Source organism: Medicago sativa, chromosome 1 (assembly GCF_051527215.1).
Source record: "Medicago sativa cultivar Bolivia chromosome 1, Bolivia_mono, whole genome shotgun sequence".
Classification (NCBI taxonomy): Eukaryota; Viridiplantae; Streptophyta; class Magnoliopsida; order Fabales; family Fabaceae; genus Medicago; species Medicago sativa.
This window is the reverse complement of record NC_140749.1, coordinates 10,442,270-10,462,021: the sequence shown is the minus strand read 5'-3', so window position 1 is coordinate 10,462,021 and position 19,752 is coordinate 10,442,270. Positions and strand designations below refer to the sequence as shown.

Sequence of the window (19,752 nt, the reverse complement as noted above, 5' to 3'; positions counted from 1 at the left end):
CAAAAGACCCAATTTAATCCCAAAGAAAAGTAAACCGCGACAATTTTGTCCATACATTCTTTATTATTGGGTATTTTTTTATTTTTTTTAACAGCAAAATTTTATTAATAACCATGTTGGAACAACTCAAGATGAGCCGCGACGGGAGAAAGAATAAAAACAATCGGCAAAAACAGAACAAACAAAACGGTAGATCACATGTCACACAAACGACATACCCGCACACACAAAAATAGACAACCAACACATAACATCAAAACGCCAGGGCAACAAAACACGAAAATAGCATCGGCCTGCCCACCCAAGCAACATAAAACCACCACACTAAACACCCTAGACTACCTCAAAAAACAATCCCCTGGATTCCAACACCATGGGTAATACATAAATGACACACTTTTCAACCTAGTAAGACTCCAATGCCACAATAAGACTATTTTTTCCACCAATTCGTCAACCTCCTTGACATTATCATTAAAGATATAATCCTTCGAAATCACCTAAATTGCCGCGTGCCAAATTAACCAATAGCCACACCTAAGCTTTATAGGCCTCAATTTAGTAATCCAACATTCCAAATGGAAGAACAAATTCAGAGGGATTATATCTTTAATTGGAGCCAAGTTAACACCTTCAACCGCACCTTTGTAATCAAATCACAACGCAAAAAAAGACGAGTTAGAGTCTCTTCCACACCGCCACAAGAACACAATTAGCTGAGGTATCCACATTCAACACTCATCTATACGCGAGGTTTACATGCGTTGGAATATGATCTAAGAGCAATGTCGGCAAGAAGCCAACCACCTTAGCCGGAGCCAGGTTCTTCCAAAGGCACCTAAACACCACTTTCTTTGAATCCCTCACAACACCATCAAACAAACGCACTTCGGTTGGGAGGTAAATAATGTATGGTCAAGAATTGTTCCAATTCATGAATCGAACTTGGGTTTTTCCACACGTCCATGATTGGTGAAGCTCATTAGACAATTGAGTCCAATCACTTGGGTAATAAACTTAGGAATTTTATCGGCTGTATATAGCGTTGATTTGATGAGTTTTTTTTTTTTTTTGAAAGAAGCTCAACAATAATAATAGGCTAGTTTTGCCCCTTAAACTAACATTTTTTTTTTTGAGGGAACCCCTTAAAGTAACATATAATTATCTATTTTTTTTTTAGGAATACACTTATCTATTTTTTTGACAAATAATTGTCTATTATTTGTTATCCCGATGCTATATTTGTATTTTTTTACATTCGAAATCTTATTACTCCGAAAACATTTTTTTTTGAGGAGTACTAAATTTTAAATTTGAATTTTTGCATCCGAAAAATTCTATTTTTAGACGATGTATTAGGGTTTTATGTTAAAAAACAATTTCTAGATGTTATGTTTGAATTTTTCACATACAAATATTGATACTTAGATTTTCTACAATACTTTAATTTTTTGACGATTGAATTGTTTGATTTTTTTTTCTTCATAAAATCAATACATTTATATTTTATTTGATTATTGGCGGCCAAAATTCCACAAACTTAGCAATTTACATGATCTGCTACAATTATTCTGTTAAAAAAATTGACCTGCTCCAATTATCACAACTACAATAAATCCATTTTTACATATGTATTGCACAAATTTAAGTATGATGATAAGTACAATAATCAAATGAAAGTTCGCCAAATTTATTGATTAAACTTAAAACAACAAAATTTCTAGATGAGGCAAACAGGCTTACCCCATTTATTGAAATGACACATATCCCACACCAAAATAGATATAGTGCATATTTGAATCGATATTGATGAATTTAGCAGAAACACAGTGACACACCACCGTTATTTTGACAAAAGCCACACACCCAAACTTAAACAAAATTATAGTATAATTTCATGCAAGTCACAGTAATTTCATTCATGCACATAAACTTTAAGTAAAATAAAAACGATAATGAAAGTAGTTGTAACATAAGTACTGGTATGGCTTGAACCTTTCACAAGAAACTCTATGAACATTGGAAACCATTAGGAACAGATTTTTCACAAGCACTAAGTAGGAGACTAAGTGTGACAGGCACATTCAAGTTGATACCAAGAACATTAGCCTTAATAGCAGTACAAAGACAAACTGCTGCGTCCAAATCAGCCAAACCTTGAATCAATGTACAGCATTTGCTTGAAGCAGGACTTCCAACAATAACATTAACAAGTCCTAGAACATCAGCACAAACACCTAGCTTTAATGTGTCACTAGGGCATTTTTGTGCTGTTGAAGGAGTAGGAGGACTAGACTTAGGTGTTGTTGAAGGTGGTGGAGTACTAGCCTTCGGTGGAGGGCTAGCCATAGGTGTTGAAGGAGGTGGAGTACTAGCCTTAGGTGGAGGGCTAGCTATAGGTGTTGTTGAAGGTGGTGGAGGAGGGCATGCCTTTGGTGTTGTTGAAGGTGGAGGAGGGCTTGTTGGAGTTGGTTTGTATGAAACGGAAGCATGTGAAAATGTTAAATAAGCAAGGAGAGAAAATAATATCATTATTGCACTAAGCTTGTTGGAAGCCATTGTTAAGAAAATAATATATTGTTTTTGTTTGTTTTGATGTTTGATGTTGAATGAAGAATGAACAACTCGACCGATTTTATAGGCAAAGTTTTGTGAGGTTAAGTTGTGTGGAGGTCTAATTGAGGGGCAGAGAGTTTCGTATTGATAACGTTTTACTTGGACTTTTGTGAGCTTGTGTAAAAATGGTTTCATATCTTAGCGTTTTTTTTTGGTTGACTAAAATATCTTAGTGGTTTCCTTAAAAAAAAAAAAATCTTAGTGGTTGTTTTTTATTTTTAAACAATCTTAGTGTTTGTCCTTGTGAGCTTAGCTCAGATGGTAAGGACAATACATAATATATGCAAGGTCCGGAGTTCAAACCCGGCCACCACAAAAGAAAAAAAAATCCTAGTGTTTGTTAAAAAATAGGAATTTCTACCATGTATATATTTAGTCCTTATATTTGTGATATTAATGGGCATATTCGAAACTCTTAAAAAAAGTGTGTTGATAGCACTACTCTTGTCGGCAGCGGCGAAGCTAGCAATATATTTATGAGGTGGCCACATATAATTTAAAAAAAAAAAACATTAACGGTGAATTTAACCAATAAACAACATAATATTCACAATAAATATTACTTACATAAAATGTACTTCATAAAATACACTTATAACAATAAAAAAGGAGTATACCAAAAATGCAAAAGCAACGGATTTTACCAAAAAAAAGAAGCAACAACAGAACAAATAAATGATTGTACATAAAAAGCAACAATGAAAGAAATTAAAACTGTTAGTAGCCATTTATGAAAGTCGAACTTGAAGATCCTTTAAAGACTTAAATTCATCCATGACTGCCTACGAGTTTAAGTGGTTTGCAATGTCCTTTTCTATGTAAATAAAACATTGTTTCCTTTCATTCGTCCAAATATATTTAATAATAAGTTAATAATATTATAATTTTAATATAACAATACTAATGGAATGGATGTTGGGACTATATGATATATGTTTTGGACTAATAGTAACAGATTAAAATTTGTAGCACTTGTAATATTTTATTTGTTTAATAAAAATAGTATTATTAGAGTTCTGAAAAGTAATCAAAGTCTTTTAGCTTTTGTAAAAAAAAAAAAAAAGTAATCAAAGTCATTCAATATTATTTCAACTAAAATCAAACTTGGGGTAGCTAAATATATATTATTAAGGGTAGCCAAATATATAATAACATACATTCTACCCATTCAATATTTTTTGTTTTGGGGTAGCCATTGCTACTCCTTGGCTATACTAGCAATCACCCCTGCTTGTCGGTGGTGTTAATTTTTTTTTTTTCAATGTTAATTTGTTTATATTACTAAACCCTACTGCAATATAATCTAGAATGTCGCTCAAATATTAGTCCTATTGAAAATGTTAACAAGTGTCCATGAGCAAATTTTGGAAACAAATATATAAAAATAGCTTGGAACTTATGTGGTCAAAATTAAAATAAAAATGTTCTTTTCAATATATTTTTTCTTTGCTTCTTTAACCAGTGCTCTAAAGATATTAGTTAGCATGTTATCTTTGCAAAAAATTTCAATGTTACATTTGATTAATTTTTTCACTTATATTCTTTAATTAATTTTATTTGCATCACTACAAATCAATATCTTCTACTTTATACTTTTTTTTTTGACAAAAACTACTTTATACTTATGATAATGGTAAACACTTCAATATTATTATTTGATAACAATAAAGTTCCGGTGAGTTGGGTTATGTGGGCTCATCATGTCAAAGTATGCCTCAAGGCTTAAAAAGCGCTTAAACAGATATTTATAGATCACTCATCAAGGAGGTCCTCATATTAGCACGGAGAATTTAACCCACAACCTTAGAGGTGAGTCAACTCCTTAATTACCAACCGACAAACAAATAATCTGACTCCACCGCTTCTAGAGGCACCGTTGGCAACCAGACTTGCCACCACCAATGAGCATACCTCGTTTGGCTACGTTTGCTCTCGTTGGGAGCCTTCGACATAGCAATTGCCAAAATACGACTATGACCTTTGACAACGCGTAGCTCTACCAAAATCATGTTTAATTAATAGGAGACAAAATCAATTTCAATACTTTCCATATTAAAGTCAAATTAAGATACTAACTAGTTAAAAGTTAAGGTTTCTGGAAGAAGATGAAGAAAATAGTAGATACAAACAGAGTTAGACAAAGTATAAGGAATTACATACATATTGACAAGTTGTTATTTTTGACAAAATACAGATTGCCAAGTTATAATTGGAATAATTTGCAAGTTGTTTCCAATTTCATACCATTACTAGGTTTTTAACATGAATTATTGAAATCAAAGTAAGCAATTTTGTGAGTGACCCATGCAAAAGCACACATGCTTACAATTTTTGTGTCGGCAAGCTTCCGATTGCAGCGACTATATGGCAAGGTCAGCATCCTTTAGAAGGTGACAGATGAAGATCTAATAGTCAATATAATGTAAATATGATTTCATTATTATTAAAACCAAATTGACCATAAATACTCCTTTGGCAGATAACTCAGTTTGTGACTTGAGCAACACCCAAAGAGGTTTAGGGCTCGAACTTCGTAAACTAACATAAATTACTTCCAACTATAAGTCACTGTACAAAAATTAATTTGTATCAAATTATAAGTTATTTTACGATACCAATCAAACACATATGCTTCTTTTTCTATCATATTGTTTCTTAGTTATTATCCACTCTTCTTCAAATTCTTTCAATTTATCATTCTTTAACTTGTAATAATGAGTAAGAGCATCTAGAAAAGTCTCTCTTATATATTAATGATTAATTTAAACTAAATTCAGTAACTCTTAAATTACCATTTTTGCTTAGAGGTCAATCCGAAGAAAGTAATAGATATTTATATATTTGGAGCACTTTGAAATATAAAGTCTCTCTTATATATTAATGATTAATTTAAACTAAATTCAGTAACTCTTAAATTACCATTTTTGCTTATAGGTCAATCCGAAGAAAGTAATAGATATTTATATATTTGGAGCACTTTGAAATATAAAGTCTCTCTTATATATTAATGATTAATTTAAACTAAATTCAGTAACTCTTAAATTACCATTTTTGCTTATAGGTCAATCCGAAGAAAGTAATAGATATTTATATATTTGGAGCACTTTGAAATATTATCCAAAATCTTTGGGGTAAATAACCATTTTGATAATGTGTGAGAGTAGTCACTACAGTTTATGAATATTTTTAAATAGTAAATAAATTAAAAAGTGTCGTTTTTATTCATTATTTTGATCATTAAAATATTTTGATAAGTGAAATATTTTATTCGTTAATTATTCCAAAGAGAGGATCCAACCTCTCCCATGAGCAGCTACATCTGCTTATATCTTACTCTTCGTCCCTTAATCTAAGCCCTCATTGCAAATTTCACAAAGATTAAGAAAAGGTGAAAGTGTAATTAGTATGATCATTTTGTGTGAGGATATTACTAAATTGTCCTTGTTTGTAGTGCATTTAAATTTGACTTTTTCTTATTCCAAGGTAAATTGGTAGTATTAATTAGGGTTATGTTCGGAAAAAACTAATAAATGCATGTAGAAAATTGAAAGAGAGATTATATTTAGGGACAAATTTTTTCTCTCAATGGGTGCTTAGAATTAGAGACGAAGAGAGTATTTTTTTAACGAGGCATGGAGCGATTCTTCTCCAATTTCACAATTATTTTTACTTATTTCACAATTACTTTGAGTTCTTCTCCATAAAATTACACGAAAATCTATTGCCAAATGAATAGGGGAAGAATGATAGTCAGCGAAAAGGTTAGAACAAGAAGAAGACGGAGTCGTATACGAAAAAAGAGGGAGCACGTTTCAATCTTAACCGTCCATTAAAATGCAAGGCAATGATTACATGCATTTTTAAAAATACTTACTACTTATGGGTCTTAAAGAATGCCCGGGGGGCACTCGTTAACATTTCCCTTTAAAAAAATATATTTTATCTGATACTTATTGGATACTCCATAGATACACAAGGATACTTATAAGATACTTCACATATACGTATCCTAGAAAAGATGAAGGGAAAAAAGTGAGACAATGTTGTAGAAATTCATTAGAGATGTATATGATTCAATTTTAGATATGCATCAGTGTCTAAAATTATACGTCTTATGGATGAAGGTAATGAGAGAGAAGTGATTCAATTAATCAACATTGGATAAAATTTGTGTTGAATGCTTAATATTCCAACAAATGAAAATATAATATGGTTATAAGAAAAATTTACATACATATAATGATGAAGGGTAATCAATGTTTCTTTTCAATTATTTTACACATATATAAGTTTTAGTATAAAAAATTTGTTGACGTAGCTTAGCCGTATTGTATTCTAAATTTAAAAAATTTAGCGTATCCGTGTCGTATCGTACCCGCACCCGTATCCGTATCTAACTTCATGATGTTAGTGTATATGTTCTGTCCTAGCTTCTCAAAGATCCCCTAGCTCCGTATGCTTGGTAAATACGGTTGGAAACCTTTCAAAGTTAGAGTGATGATCCATTAAGTTAGATACTTTGTCAAAATCCAAATCATTAGATTTCCTAGTCCAAACCTCAAAACCATGTTTATGCGACAATCAATTATCTTGCCAATCGTCCACAATCCTCCTTTTTTAAGCACCCAACCAAGTAGCATGGTGAATGCTTCGCCGAACATAATAACTTGGTTTGATTCCTTTAATACTTATAGTAGCATATTAAAGGAGAATGAAAATGTTCTACATCATATATATACTCGTATTCTTTTTGCACAATTATTTCACATTTCAAAGATCTATACTCGTATTCTTTTTGCACCATCAAATGAAAATGTACAATAATTTTCTGGTTCATTTCTTTTATCCTTGTGCGTTTTTTGTTAATTTTTTTTTATAAAGGGACCATCTCATGATTCGCCCAAAGCATCTAAATTCAAAGGACCGGCCCTGAGGTTACCAACTATGGATGCGTAGAGGTATAATTTCTCAATCTCTTGCTAACTGCGTATTTTTCTTGGCAAAAGGAGTAGAAAATTTCTACATGTTATATGGCACTGTGTGGTTCGGTCAATTTGACTTCATAGAAATGGAATTATCTTCAAAGGAGTAGACGTGTTGGTGCCCAAAATTGTCAAACATACCAAACTAACATCTTAGGGCTGGTATGCTTGGAGGGAAGGTAATAAATAGCTATTGTTTTTTTGATTGGTTATGTAATCCATGTTGTATTTCAATGTCTTTGTAAAGACTTGATATGTACATGCGTTAGAGTACCTCTTGTACTCTGAAATCAATTTTTGCTTATCTAAAAAAAAGAGATTTGTTTTGATTGGCGGGCCAAATTCCACTACTACATGCATTGCAATAAAATTAAGTATGATGACAAGTACAATCATCAAACGAAAGTTTGCAAAATTTATTTATTAAAATTAAAAGAAGTACAAAGTTGCTAGATGAGGCAAACATGCTTACCTCATTTATTGAAATGACACATATCCCACACCAAAATAGATATAGTGCATATTTGAATCCATATTGATGAATTTAGCAGAAACACGGTGACACACCACCGTGATTTTGACAAAAGCCACACACCCAAACTTAAACAAAATTATAGTACTATACTATATTTTTCATGCAAGTCACTGTAATTTCAATCGTGCACTGAAACAATAAGTAAAATAAAAACAACAATGAAAGTAGTAGTAACATAAGTACTGGTATGGCTTGAACCTTTCACATGAAACTCTATGAACATTGGAAGCCATTAGGAATAGATTTTTCACAAGCACTAAGTAGGAGACTAAGTGTGACAGGAACGTTCAAGTTGATACCAAGAACATTAGCCTTAATAGCGGTACAAAGACAAATTGCTGCGTCCAAATCAGCCAAACCTTGAATCAATGTACAACATTTGCTTGAAGCAGGACTTCCAACAATAACATTAACAAGTCCTAGAACATCAGCACAAACACCTAACTTTAATGTGTCAGTAGGACATTTTTGTGATGTTGAAGGAGTAGGAGGACTAGACTTGGGTGTTGATGGAGTTGGAGGTGGAGTACTAGCCTTAGGTGGAGGGCTAGCCTTAGGTGTTGTAGAAGGTGGTGGAGGACAAGCCTTTGGTGTTTTTGAAGGTGGAGGTGGACTTGGTGGAGTTGGTTTGCATGAACCACAAGCATTTGAAAATGTTGAATAAGCAAGGAGAGAAAATAATATCATGATTGCACTAAGCTTGTTGGAAGCCATTGTTAAGAAATGTGTACACTAATATTGTTTTTGTATGCTTTGTATGTTTTGATGTTGAATGAAAGAATGAGAACTTGACCCATTTTATAGGCAAAGTTTTGAGGTTCAATCCTGTGAAGGTCTGAAGTGGAAGAGAGTTTGGTATTGATAACGTTTCACTTTCACTTGGGATATTTGTAAGCTTGTGTTAGTAATTTATCGATACTTAATAAAACTAATTTGATAAAATTATTTATTATATTCTAGTTTTTTATTTCTAAATATTATTTATATCCGTGTGTCATAAGCAAAGAGTGACCACAAGAATGTTAGATCAAGGTCAACAGTGATGGTGCGTGCAATGATAGGGGTCATATTTTCGGCTGTGATGGTCTTTTCCATGATTAAGATGGTAAATTGATTAAAGGCTACACTAAGATTGAAGCTTGTGATGCCTTATATGGTGAGATGTGAGAATTGTACGTGGGGTATATACATGGCTTGGAGGGAGCATTTTGACCATCTTATAGTGGAAAATGACTCTTAAGATATTGATCAACATGATTTCCAACAAGTAAGTTCAAGCTTAATAGGAATATCCTTATTTTAGTTGACCGTATCAAAAAGTTGCAGAAAATGAATTGTCATGTGCAAATCAACCATGCTTGACACAGAGCAAATAGAAGTGTTGATTAACTTGCTAACTCTAGCATTTATATGATTCATTTCAAATGGAGGAAACAGAGGATTAAAATTTCAAATATTTTTTTTAATAAAAACAATATGACAACTAGAAGTACATTTAAGTCTTTAAAGTATTCTTCATTTGAAGGATCTTTCAAAGTAAATTTGAGCTAACTATATATAAAGCACTTGTAAGTTGAGTTTAAAATAGGGTGGATTGAGTTCAATTTTGTAAGGTTCATGTCTAACCTAGTCAAAATATTCAAAGTTTTAGGACTAACTTGTTACCTGTCATGAACTTAATTTTATGATCGAGCGTGATCTTTTTTAAAGTCTTATGACTTATTTCATATTAACTGCTTTAAATAAGTGTTTGATTTATCTTTTAGAAAGAGAAAAAAACGAGATCATTTTTGCCTTCCAAATTGACCACAAAATTGTGTGCTAAATCAACAACAATCCCTTTGAGATTTTTTTGTAATGGAAAAAAAACAACAATTTTTAAAAAACATTTCCCGGCTGCACCATTGAAACACCTATCCGGTGGAAGATTTTTTACCAATTAAACTCTACTTGCAAACTCACAAGTGACAAACAAATAGTCTTCTTGTTAGAAAATAACAAGGCTGGAGAAGAAAAATAAGCACAATCACAATACAAGACTATAACGTGGAAACTTCAAAACCAGAGAAAAAACCACGACTGTTGTTTAAGCCGACAACCAGAGAATTGTTACTATGTCAAATTTTTTAGAACACATAGACTTCTATCACTCTCATCCCAATGCTCCAGTACAACCACACTCTCACAAAGCAAATATTAATATTTAAACGAAATCAGATATAAGCTTAAAGTACTATTGACTGGTGTTTCTAAAAATAAAGAACCTAGGTACAATATATAGTCTTGGTCTTCCCCTTGCTTCACCACACTAGGTGATGTAGGCCTTCTCCAGTAGCTATTAGCTAATACTTTTTAATCTCCTTTATATAAGAAACTTGACAATCAAATCCAACACTTCCAACTCCACCACTTCTATGCACCGTTGGCAACCAAACTTGCCACCACCAATGAGCATAACTCGTTTGGCTAAGTTTGCTCTTGTTGGGTGCCTTCGACGTACTAAAAAAAAAGACTATAACCTTGATGACGCGTAATTCTCCCAAAATCACGTTTAATTAATAAGAGACAAAATCAATTTCAATACTTTCTATCTTAAAGTCAAATTAAGATACTAACTAGTTTAAAAGTTAAGGTTTCTGGAAGAAGATGAAGAATAATAGTAGAGATACAAACAGAACTAGACAAAGTACAAGGAATTACATACATATCGACAAGTTGTTTATTTTGACAAAATACATATTGATAAGTTATGATTGGAACATTTTGCAAGTTGTTTCCAATTTCAATAACATGAATTATTGAAATCAATGTAAGCAATTTTGTGAGTGAGCCATGCAAAAGCACACATGCTTACAATTTTTGTGTCGGCAAGGTTCCGATTGCAGCGACTATATATGGCAAGGTCAGCATCCTTTAGAAGGTGACAGATGAAGATCTAAGAGTCAATATAATGTAAATATGATTTCATTATTATTATTATTAAACACAATACTCCCTCGGTTCCAATTAGAAGTCAATTTGCAAAAATTAATTTGTATCAAATTATAAGCTATTTTACGCTATCAATCAAACACAGATGCATCTTTTTCTATCATATTGTTTATTTAGTTATTATTCTTTCTTCTTAAAAAAAAAAAATCAAATTATCATTTTTATAAGAATAATTTTGTAAACTAATTTATAATATCTCTTTTTCATACATAATTAACTACATTTTTTAATTTCAATGAAATAGTCAAACATATATAACTTATAATTTAGGATGGAGATGTTAATTGTTTATATTGAATATATTTCTCTAACTTGTAATAACAAGTAAGAGCATTTAGGAAAGTCTCTCTTATATATTAATTTTTTTTTAACTAAATACATCAACTCTTAAATTACCATTTTTGCTTATAGTTCAATCCGAAGGGAGTAGTCTATATATTTGGAGAGCTTCGAAACATTATCCAAAATCTTTAGGGCAGATAACCATTTTTTTGGTATTGGTCAGGGTTTGAACCCCAAACCTTGTATATTTTATGCATTGTCCCAACCAACTGAGCTAAGCTCACGAGGACAGGGTAAATAACCATTTTGCTAACGTGTGAGAGTTGTCACTATAATTTATGAATATTTTTAAATAGTAATATATTAACAAATATCTTTTTTATTCGTTATTTTGATCATTAAAATATTTTTAGGTAGTCATCAAATATATTTTTCTTTAGTCAGTGTAGTTCATAAAATTACAAACAAAAGAGGAACTATATGTTTTACAAATTCAATATATTTAAGGACTATATTTTGCCAACACCTTACATATTCACAAACCATAATTCATTCTTTTTTGTTTTTTATAAAAACAAACGATATTCATTCATTCATTTAAATTGATATAGTACATCGACTCAATATAAATTTAAAGTCACTAAAAACAAAAAGGATGAATTTGTGAATAAACTCACAACATTCATGTTAATAGCATAACCAGCAGATTTAGGGATGGCAATTGGACCCAGACCCAATGGATACCCGCAAAAAATATCCACGATGGGTAGGGTAAACCTCCGCTTTCATGGATATGGGCACGGGTCCGGGTAATACCCACAAATTTTAATGGGTATGGGCACGGGTAAGGGTACTATACTGCCCAGGCCCGCAACCCCGCATATACATATTTATATAATACCATAAATAATTTATTTATTTTTTGTGTATAATTAATTAATTTATTTAGCTATTTAAGCCTATACCTAAACTTAAACAAAAAAAACTACTTAATATAATAACAACTCCATCATGCAGCAGGTGTACAATTTTTTAGGGATATTTTGGATATTTTTAATTTCACTAAATACTACGATTCGAACTATTTTTTGAGTAAATTTTAAAAATTTTAGACCGTAGTTTTATTTCAATTATGATGTTTTTATTGTCTGTTCATAGTTAAAGTGCGGGTAATGGGTGCGGATATGGGCCCTTAGGTACCCATAGGGTATGGGGAAGGGCACTAAAGTTGTTGCCCACGAGGGTACGGGCACGGGTACGGGTATTTTTTACAAATGCGGGTATGGGGATGGGCACTATAGTACCCTACCCATAGGGTACCCATTGCCATCCCTAAGCAGATTATATATGCATGTATTCAACAAGTCTCCGGAATACTTATATCTTTAGATCTGCAATGTTGATGACGCCAAAGTCATTGATTGGATGTGCACTTGATCAAAGATAAACTTTCAACTTGAATCAAATAAATACCCCACAAAGACGGGAAATAAAAAACACATCGCACAAAGACGGAAAAATAAAACAAACAAAATAAAATAAACGAACGAAGACGGAAAATATGTGATAATCACTTATTTAATTTAAGGAGAAAGAAAAACAACCAGAAGACCAATTTCAGATCAAAATTGACCTTAAATCACCCATCTTTAGTAGATCAAGAAGAGAAAAAAAGGATAACGGTTAAGGTTTTGGAAGGAGAATAAGGTCGGGAGTTATTTACAAACTACAATTTATTGTCTGCTCAATGTTTATTTTAATTTTTAGTTTCAGAAATAGTAATCAAAACTACACGTTGACACTTGACAATAAGGAGAACCAAAAATAGAGGAAAAGTGTATAAGAAACTTTATTATATCAAATTATTACCCGTTGTTATATATAATTAAGGCTAATTTACAAAATTTTGTTGCTAATTTTATAAAACTCTTTTCAAAGTTTAAGGTGAATTAATTAGCTTTTCACAAAACTACCCCTAATTAAATACGGAATTAAAAGATAAATTATATATCTCCTAATAATTGAAGGATAATATTGATAAGATAATATATATTATTAACAATTTTATTGCAAAAATTACTTTTCTATATCCTTGTGCTTTTATAAAAAAAAAGTAAAAAAAAAAATAGTGATGGAGTGTGTGTGTGTGGTGATTGATTCATTTAAGGTAAGGGCTGATGATAGTGTAATCCAAGTTTTTTTCTTCCCATTGTAATTTTGTCTTCTTTTTATGTTCCCATTATTATTAACAAATTATACTCATGTTAGTCTATATGTCGGGGCAAAATGTCCTAACTTCTCAAAGATCCTAGCTCTCTATATTTGGTAAACAAGGATGAAAACTCCTCAAAGATCTTAGCTCCTTACATACACACATTCTTAAAGCCAAATATTTCCTTAAACGAGGTTTCTTAGAAGCTGATATATAGGACATAATTTAAGCTATACTTGGAGGCCATCACCAAGTATAATTATGGGGACCAAATTAGTGAAACCATCACCAAGGTTTAAGATTATAAGTATTGTCTCGTGTTTTTTTTCTTCTTAATAAAGGTTTAAGATTATAACATGAAGGTTTAAGATTATATAAAATAGTTTCATTTTTTTACAAAAATATTTTGTAATATTTTAAAATTTCATAAATTAATAAAAAAATTAAATTAGTAATTAAATAATTTAAAATTTATAAAAAAAATTGTTGTAACGATTAAATAATTATTATTTTTTTAATAAAAAATCATGAGTAATTAAAATATTAAACGATATATGATAGATAAGCTAAAACAACAGTACGCAATATATTATATGTAAATTACATAGAAGCCATTGATTTTTTTTTATTTAATTTGTTAAAAATTTAAAATTAATTTTCAGATTTTATGCAATTTTAATAGATTTTAGATTTAGGTTATGTAAATTACATAATTACCACTGTGACAAAATAATATATATTTTAAAAATTAATTATTAATATTTCAAATTTGATATGAAATTAGTTTTAAATTATATTTTATCTTATATTTTTATTTTTAATTATGTAGTATAGGGGTAAATCGGTAAATTATTTTATTATCCTTTCATCCTGGTTTCTAACCCAATTCGTACTTACGATAAGAATTTTAACTGATGAAGCAATATAGGATAAGATTTAAGATTAACTAGTCATGTCATAAAATATCATCAAACACTCAAATGAGATACAATTGTTATATCCTGACTCTTATATATTGACCATTCAATGGGAGTGAAGTAACTATAACCTTTTTTTTTTTTTTTTTTGTTTTGATGTGCTATAACGCCCATAAAAACAATACATTTAATATATATTTTTATTGGCGGGAAAAATTCTACTAATATTGCAATTAACATTGATCTATTCTACCAATTATGGATTGATCCAAGTGATAAGAGAGTTGGTTCCCTTAAGCATGTGGTCAAACCGTCAAGGGTTCGAATCTTGTTCATGCGTATAGAAAAAATTATGTTGGAAGGGGAGAACCCACTTTTTGTATCCCACATGTTTCTTGACAAAGATTATTTAATACTAAACTGCAGAGAAGACTTAGTACCAATATTATGGCAACAAGAAAATTTATCTGCTCCAATTATTCTGTCAAAAAATTGACCTGCTCTAATTATCACAGCTCATATAAACCCAATTTTTTGAACAAATAATTCATGCATTACACAAATTTAAGAATGACAAGTACAATCATCAAATGAAAGTTCGCCAAATTTATTCATTGAAATTGAAAGAACACACTTGCTAGATGAGGCAAACATGCTTACCCCATTTATTAAAATGACACACATCCCACACCAAAATATATGAATTGATGGTGAATTTAGTTGAATCACAGCGATACACCGTGATTTTGACAAAAGCCACGCGTTCAAAATCCAACAAAATTATATACTATAATTTCGTGAAAGTCAATCGTGCATATACACATTTAAGTAAAATCAAAACGATAATGAAAGTAGTTGTAACATAAGTACTAGTATGGCTTGAACCCTTCACATGAAACTCTATGAACATTGGAAGCCATTAGGAATAGATTTTTCACAAGCACTAAGTAGGAGACTAAGTGTGATAGGAACATTCAAGTTGATACCAAGAATATTAGCCTTAATAGCGGTACAAAGACAAACTGCTGCATCCAAATCAGCCAAACCTTGAATCAATGTACAACACTTGCTTGAAGCAGGACTTCCAACAATAACATTAACAAGTCCTAAAACATCAGCACAAACACCTAGCTTTAATGTGTCAGTAGGACATTTTTGTGATGTTGAAGGAGTAGGAGGACTAGGCTTGGGTGTTGTTGGAGTTGGAGGTGGAGTACTAGCCTTAGGTGGAGGGCTAGCCTTAGGTGTTGTAGAAGGTGGTGGAGGACAAGCCTTTGGTGTTTTTGAAGGTGGGGGTGGACTTGGTGGAGTTGGTTTGCATGAACCACAAGCATTTGAAAATGTTGAATAAGCAAGGAGAGAAAATAATATAATTAGTGCACTATGCTTGTTGGAAGCCATTGTTAAGAAATGTGTACACTAATATTGTTTTTGTATGTTTTGTATGTTTTGATGTTGAATGAAAGAATGAGAACTTGACCCATTTTATAGGCAAAGTTTTGTGAGGTTCAACCCTGTGGAGGTTTGAAGTGGAAGAGAGTTTGGTATTGATAACGTTTCACTTTCATTTGGATATTTGTAAGCTTGTGTAAAAATGGTTTCCTGTCTTAGTAGCTTTTTTTGTTGACTAAATTATTTTTTTTGTTAACCTTGTTTGTCAGTGGTGTTAATCTGTTTCTTTTGTCAAGGTTAATTTGTTTTATTACTACTCCTCTGTTTTTTTTTCCTACTAAATCATTACTAGACTTCTGTTGTGATCTAGAATGTCTCCTGACTAAAATATTACTTCCACCGTTTCATAATAAATGTTATATTTACAAAAAGACAAACAATTATATAAAATATATTACTTTCAATTTTCAATGCAATATTGATTAATTTTTTGACTTATATTCTTTAATTAATTTTGTTTGCATCACTCTAAAATTAATATCTTTTACTTTCTATTTGTGATAATGATAAATTTATCGATACTTGATAAAACTAATTTGATAAAATTATTTATTATTCTAGTTTTTTATTTCTAAATATTATTTATATCCGTGTGTAATAAGCAAAGAGTGATCACAAGAAAGTTAGATCAAGGTCAATAGTGATGGTGCGTGCAAAGATAGGGGTCATATTTTTGGTTGTGATGGTGTTTTTTGTGATTAAGATGGTAGATTGATTAAAGGCTACACTAAGATTGAAGCTTGTATGCCTTATATGGTGAGATGTGAGAATTGTATTTGGGGTATATACATGGCTTGGAGGGAGCATTTTGACCATCTTATAATGGAAAATGACTCTAAGATATTGATCAACATGATTTCTAACAAGTTCAAGTTTAATAGGAATATCCTTATTTAGTTGACCGTATCAGAAAGTCGCTAAAAATGAATTGGCATGTGCAAATCAACCATACTTGACACGAAGCAAATAGATGTGTTGATTAACTTGCTTACTCTAGCATTTATATGATTCATTTCAAATGGAGGAAATAGAGGATTAAAATTTCAAGTATTTTTTAATAAAAAAATAGGACAACTCAAAGTACATTTAAGCCTTTAAAATATTCTTCATTTGAAGGATCTTTTCCAAAGTAAATTTGAGCTAACTATATATATAAAGCACTTGTAAGTTGAGGTTAAAATAGGGTGGATTGAGTTCAATTTTGCAAGGTCCATATCTAGCCTAGTAAAAATATTCAAAGTCTTAATCCTAACTTGTTACATGTTATGAACTTAAGTTTTATGCTCGAGTGTGATCTTTTTTAAAGTCTGATGACTTATAAGTCTATTTAAAGACCTATTTCATATTAACTTCTTTAAATAAGTGTTTGATTTATCTTTTAGAAAGAAAAAAAATGAGATCATTTGTGCCTTCCAAATTGACCACAAAATTGTGTGCCAAATCAATAACAATCCCTTTGAGATTTTTTTGTAATGGACAAAAAAACAACAATTTTTCAAGAGAGTAAAAAACATTTCCCGGTTGCACCATTGAAACCCCAATCCGGTGGAAGATTTTGTACCAATTAAACTCTACTTGCAAACTCACAAGTGACAAACAAATAGTCTTCTTGTTAGAAAATAACAAGGTTGAAGAAGAAAAATCAGCACAATCACAATACAAGACTATACGTGGAGACTCCAAAACCAGAGAAAAAACCACGACCGTTGTTTAAACCGACAACCAGAGAATTATTACTATGTGAAATTTTTTACAACACATAGACTTCTATCACTCTCATCCCAATGCTTCAGTACAACCACAATCTCACAGAGTAAATATTTAAACTAAGTCAGATATAAGCTTAATGTACTACACGATAATTTGGCTGAGTAGTACATTAAGCTTATATCTTGTTGAGTGCCTTCGACGTACAAAAAAAAAAGACTATAAACTTTGATGACGCGTAATTCGCCCAAAATCATGTTTAATTAATGAGAGACAAAATCAATTTCAATACTTTCCATCTTAAAGTCAAATTAAGATACTAACTAGTTAAAAGTTAAGGTTTCTGGAAGAAGATGAAGAATAATAGTAGAGATACAAACAGAGCTAGACAAAGTACAAGGAATTACATACATATCGACAAGTTGTTTATTTTGACAAAATACATATTGATAAGTTATGATTGGAACATTTTGCAAGTTGTTTCCAATTTCAGACCATTACTAGGTTTTTTGAGACCATTACTAGGTTTTTAACATGAATTATTGCAAAAGCACACATGCCTACAATTTTTACGTCGGCAAGGTTCCGATTGCAGCGACTATATGGCAAGGTCAGCATCCTTTAGAGGGTGACAGATGAAGATCTAAGAGTCAATATCAATACAAGTCAATTTGCAAAAATCAATTTGTATCAAATTATAAGCTATTTTTCGATATCAATCAAACACATATGCATCTTTTTCTATCATATTGTGTCTTAGTTATTATCCTCTCTTCTTCAAAAAAATTCAATTTATCATTCTTATATCATTAACGAAGAATAATTTTGTAAACTAATTAATAATATCTCTTTTTCATATATAATTAACTACAATTTTTAATTTCAATGAAATAACCAAACATAACTTATAATTTAGGATGGAGATGGTAACTGTTTATATTGAATATATTTCTTTAACTTGTAATAACGAGTAAGAGCATTTAGGAAAGTCTCTCGTACTTTGTAAAAAAAAAAAGGAAAGTCTCTCTTATATATTAATTTTTTTAGTTAAATACATTAACTTTTAAATTACCATTTTTGCTTATAGTTCAATCCGAAAGGAGTAATAGATATCTATATATATTTTTATTTTTATTTATTTGGAGTGCTTCGAAACATTATCCAAAATCTTTAGAGTAAATAACCATTTTGATAATGTGTGAAAGTTGTCACTATAGTTTATGAATATTTTTAAATAGTAAATATATTAACAAGTGTCTTCTTTATTCGTTATTTTGATCATTAAAATATTTTTAGGTAGTCATCAAATATATTTTTCTTTAGTCAACGTAGTTCATAAAATTACGAACAAAAGAGGAACTATATAATTTACAATTTCAATATATTTAAGGACTATATATTGCCAACACCTTACACATTCACAAACCACAATTTATTCTTTTTTATTTTTTTGCCAAAAACAAACTATATTCATTCATTTATTTAAATTGATAGAGTACATCGATGCAATACAAATTCAAAGTCAGTAAAAACAAAAAGGATGAATCTGTGAACAAACTTACAACATTCATGTTAATAGCATAACTAACAGATTATATATGCATATATTCAACACGTCTCCAGAATACTTATATCTCCAGATCTGCAACATTGATGACGCCAAAGTCATTGATCGGATCTGCACTTGATCAAAGATAAACTTTCAACTTTAATCAAATAAACACCCTACTAAGACGGAAAATAAAAAACACACCACACAAAGACGGAAAAATAAAACAAACATTATAAAATAAACGAACGAAGACAGAAAATATGTGATGATCACTTATTTAACTTAGAGAAAAAGAAAAAAATCACGAGGGGTAATTTCAGATCAAAACTAACCTTAAATCACACATTTTTAATAGATCAAGAAGAAGAAAAATGATAACAACTAAGGTTTAGAAGGAGAATAAGGTCAGGAGTTATTTACAAACCACAATTTATTGTCTGCTCAATGTTTATTTTAATTTTTAGTTTCACAAATAGTAATCAAAACTACACATTGACACTTGACAA

General features: G+C 30.9%; 1 protein-coding gene and 2 pseudogenes across 3 annotated transcripts; all 3 read right to left on the bottom strand.

Annotated features, from left to right (window-relative positions):
• Positions 1-1,669: 1,669 nt before the first annotated feature.
• LOC146952539 (uncharacterized) lies at positions 1,670-2,624 on the bottom strand. Its single transcript, XM_085702965.1, has one exon. It carries the CDS (start codon positions 2,557-2,559, stop codon positions 2,011-2,013), a length of 549 nt encoding a protein of 182 aa, XP_085559091.1. The 5' UTR covers positions 2,560-2,624; the 3' UTR covers positions 1,670-2,010.
• Positions 2,625-7,993: 5,369 nt separating this feature from the next.
• LOC146952538 (putative lipid-binding protein AIR1 pseudogene) lies at positions 7,994-8,897 on the bottom strand (annotated as a pseudogene). The gene has a single exon (XR_015006744.1). The product of XR_015006744.1 is annotated as a putative lipid-binding protein AIR1 pseudogene (transcript).
• A 6,072-nt stretch (positions 8,898-14,969) lies between these two features.
• On the bottom strand, positions 14,970-16,055 carry LOC146952537 (putative lipid-binding protein AIR1 pseudogene; annotated as a pseudogene). The gene has a single exon (XR_015006741.1). The product of XR_015006741.1 is annotated as a putative lipid-binding protein AIR1 pseudogene (transcript).
• Between the last annotated feature and the right edge of the window lie 3,697 nt (positions 16,056-19,752).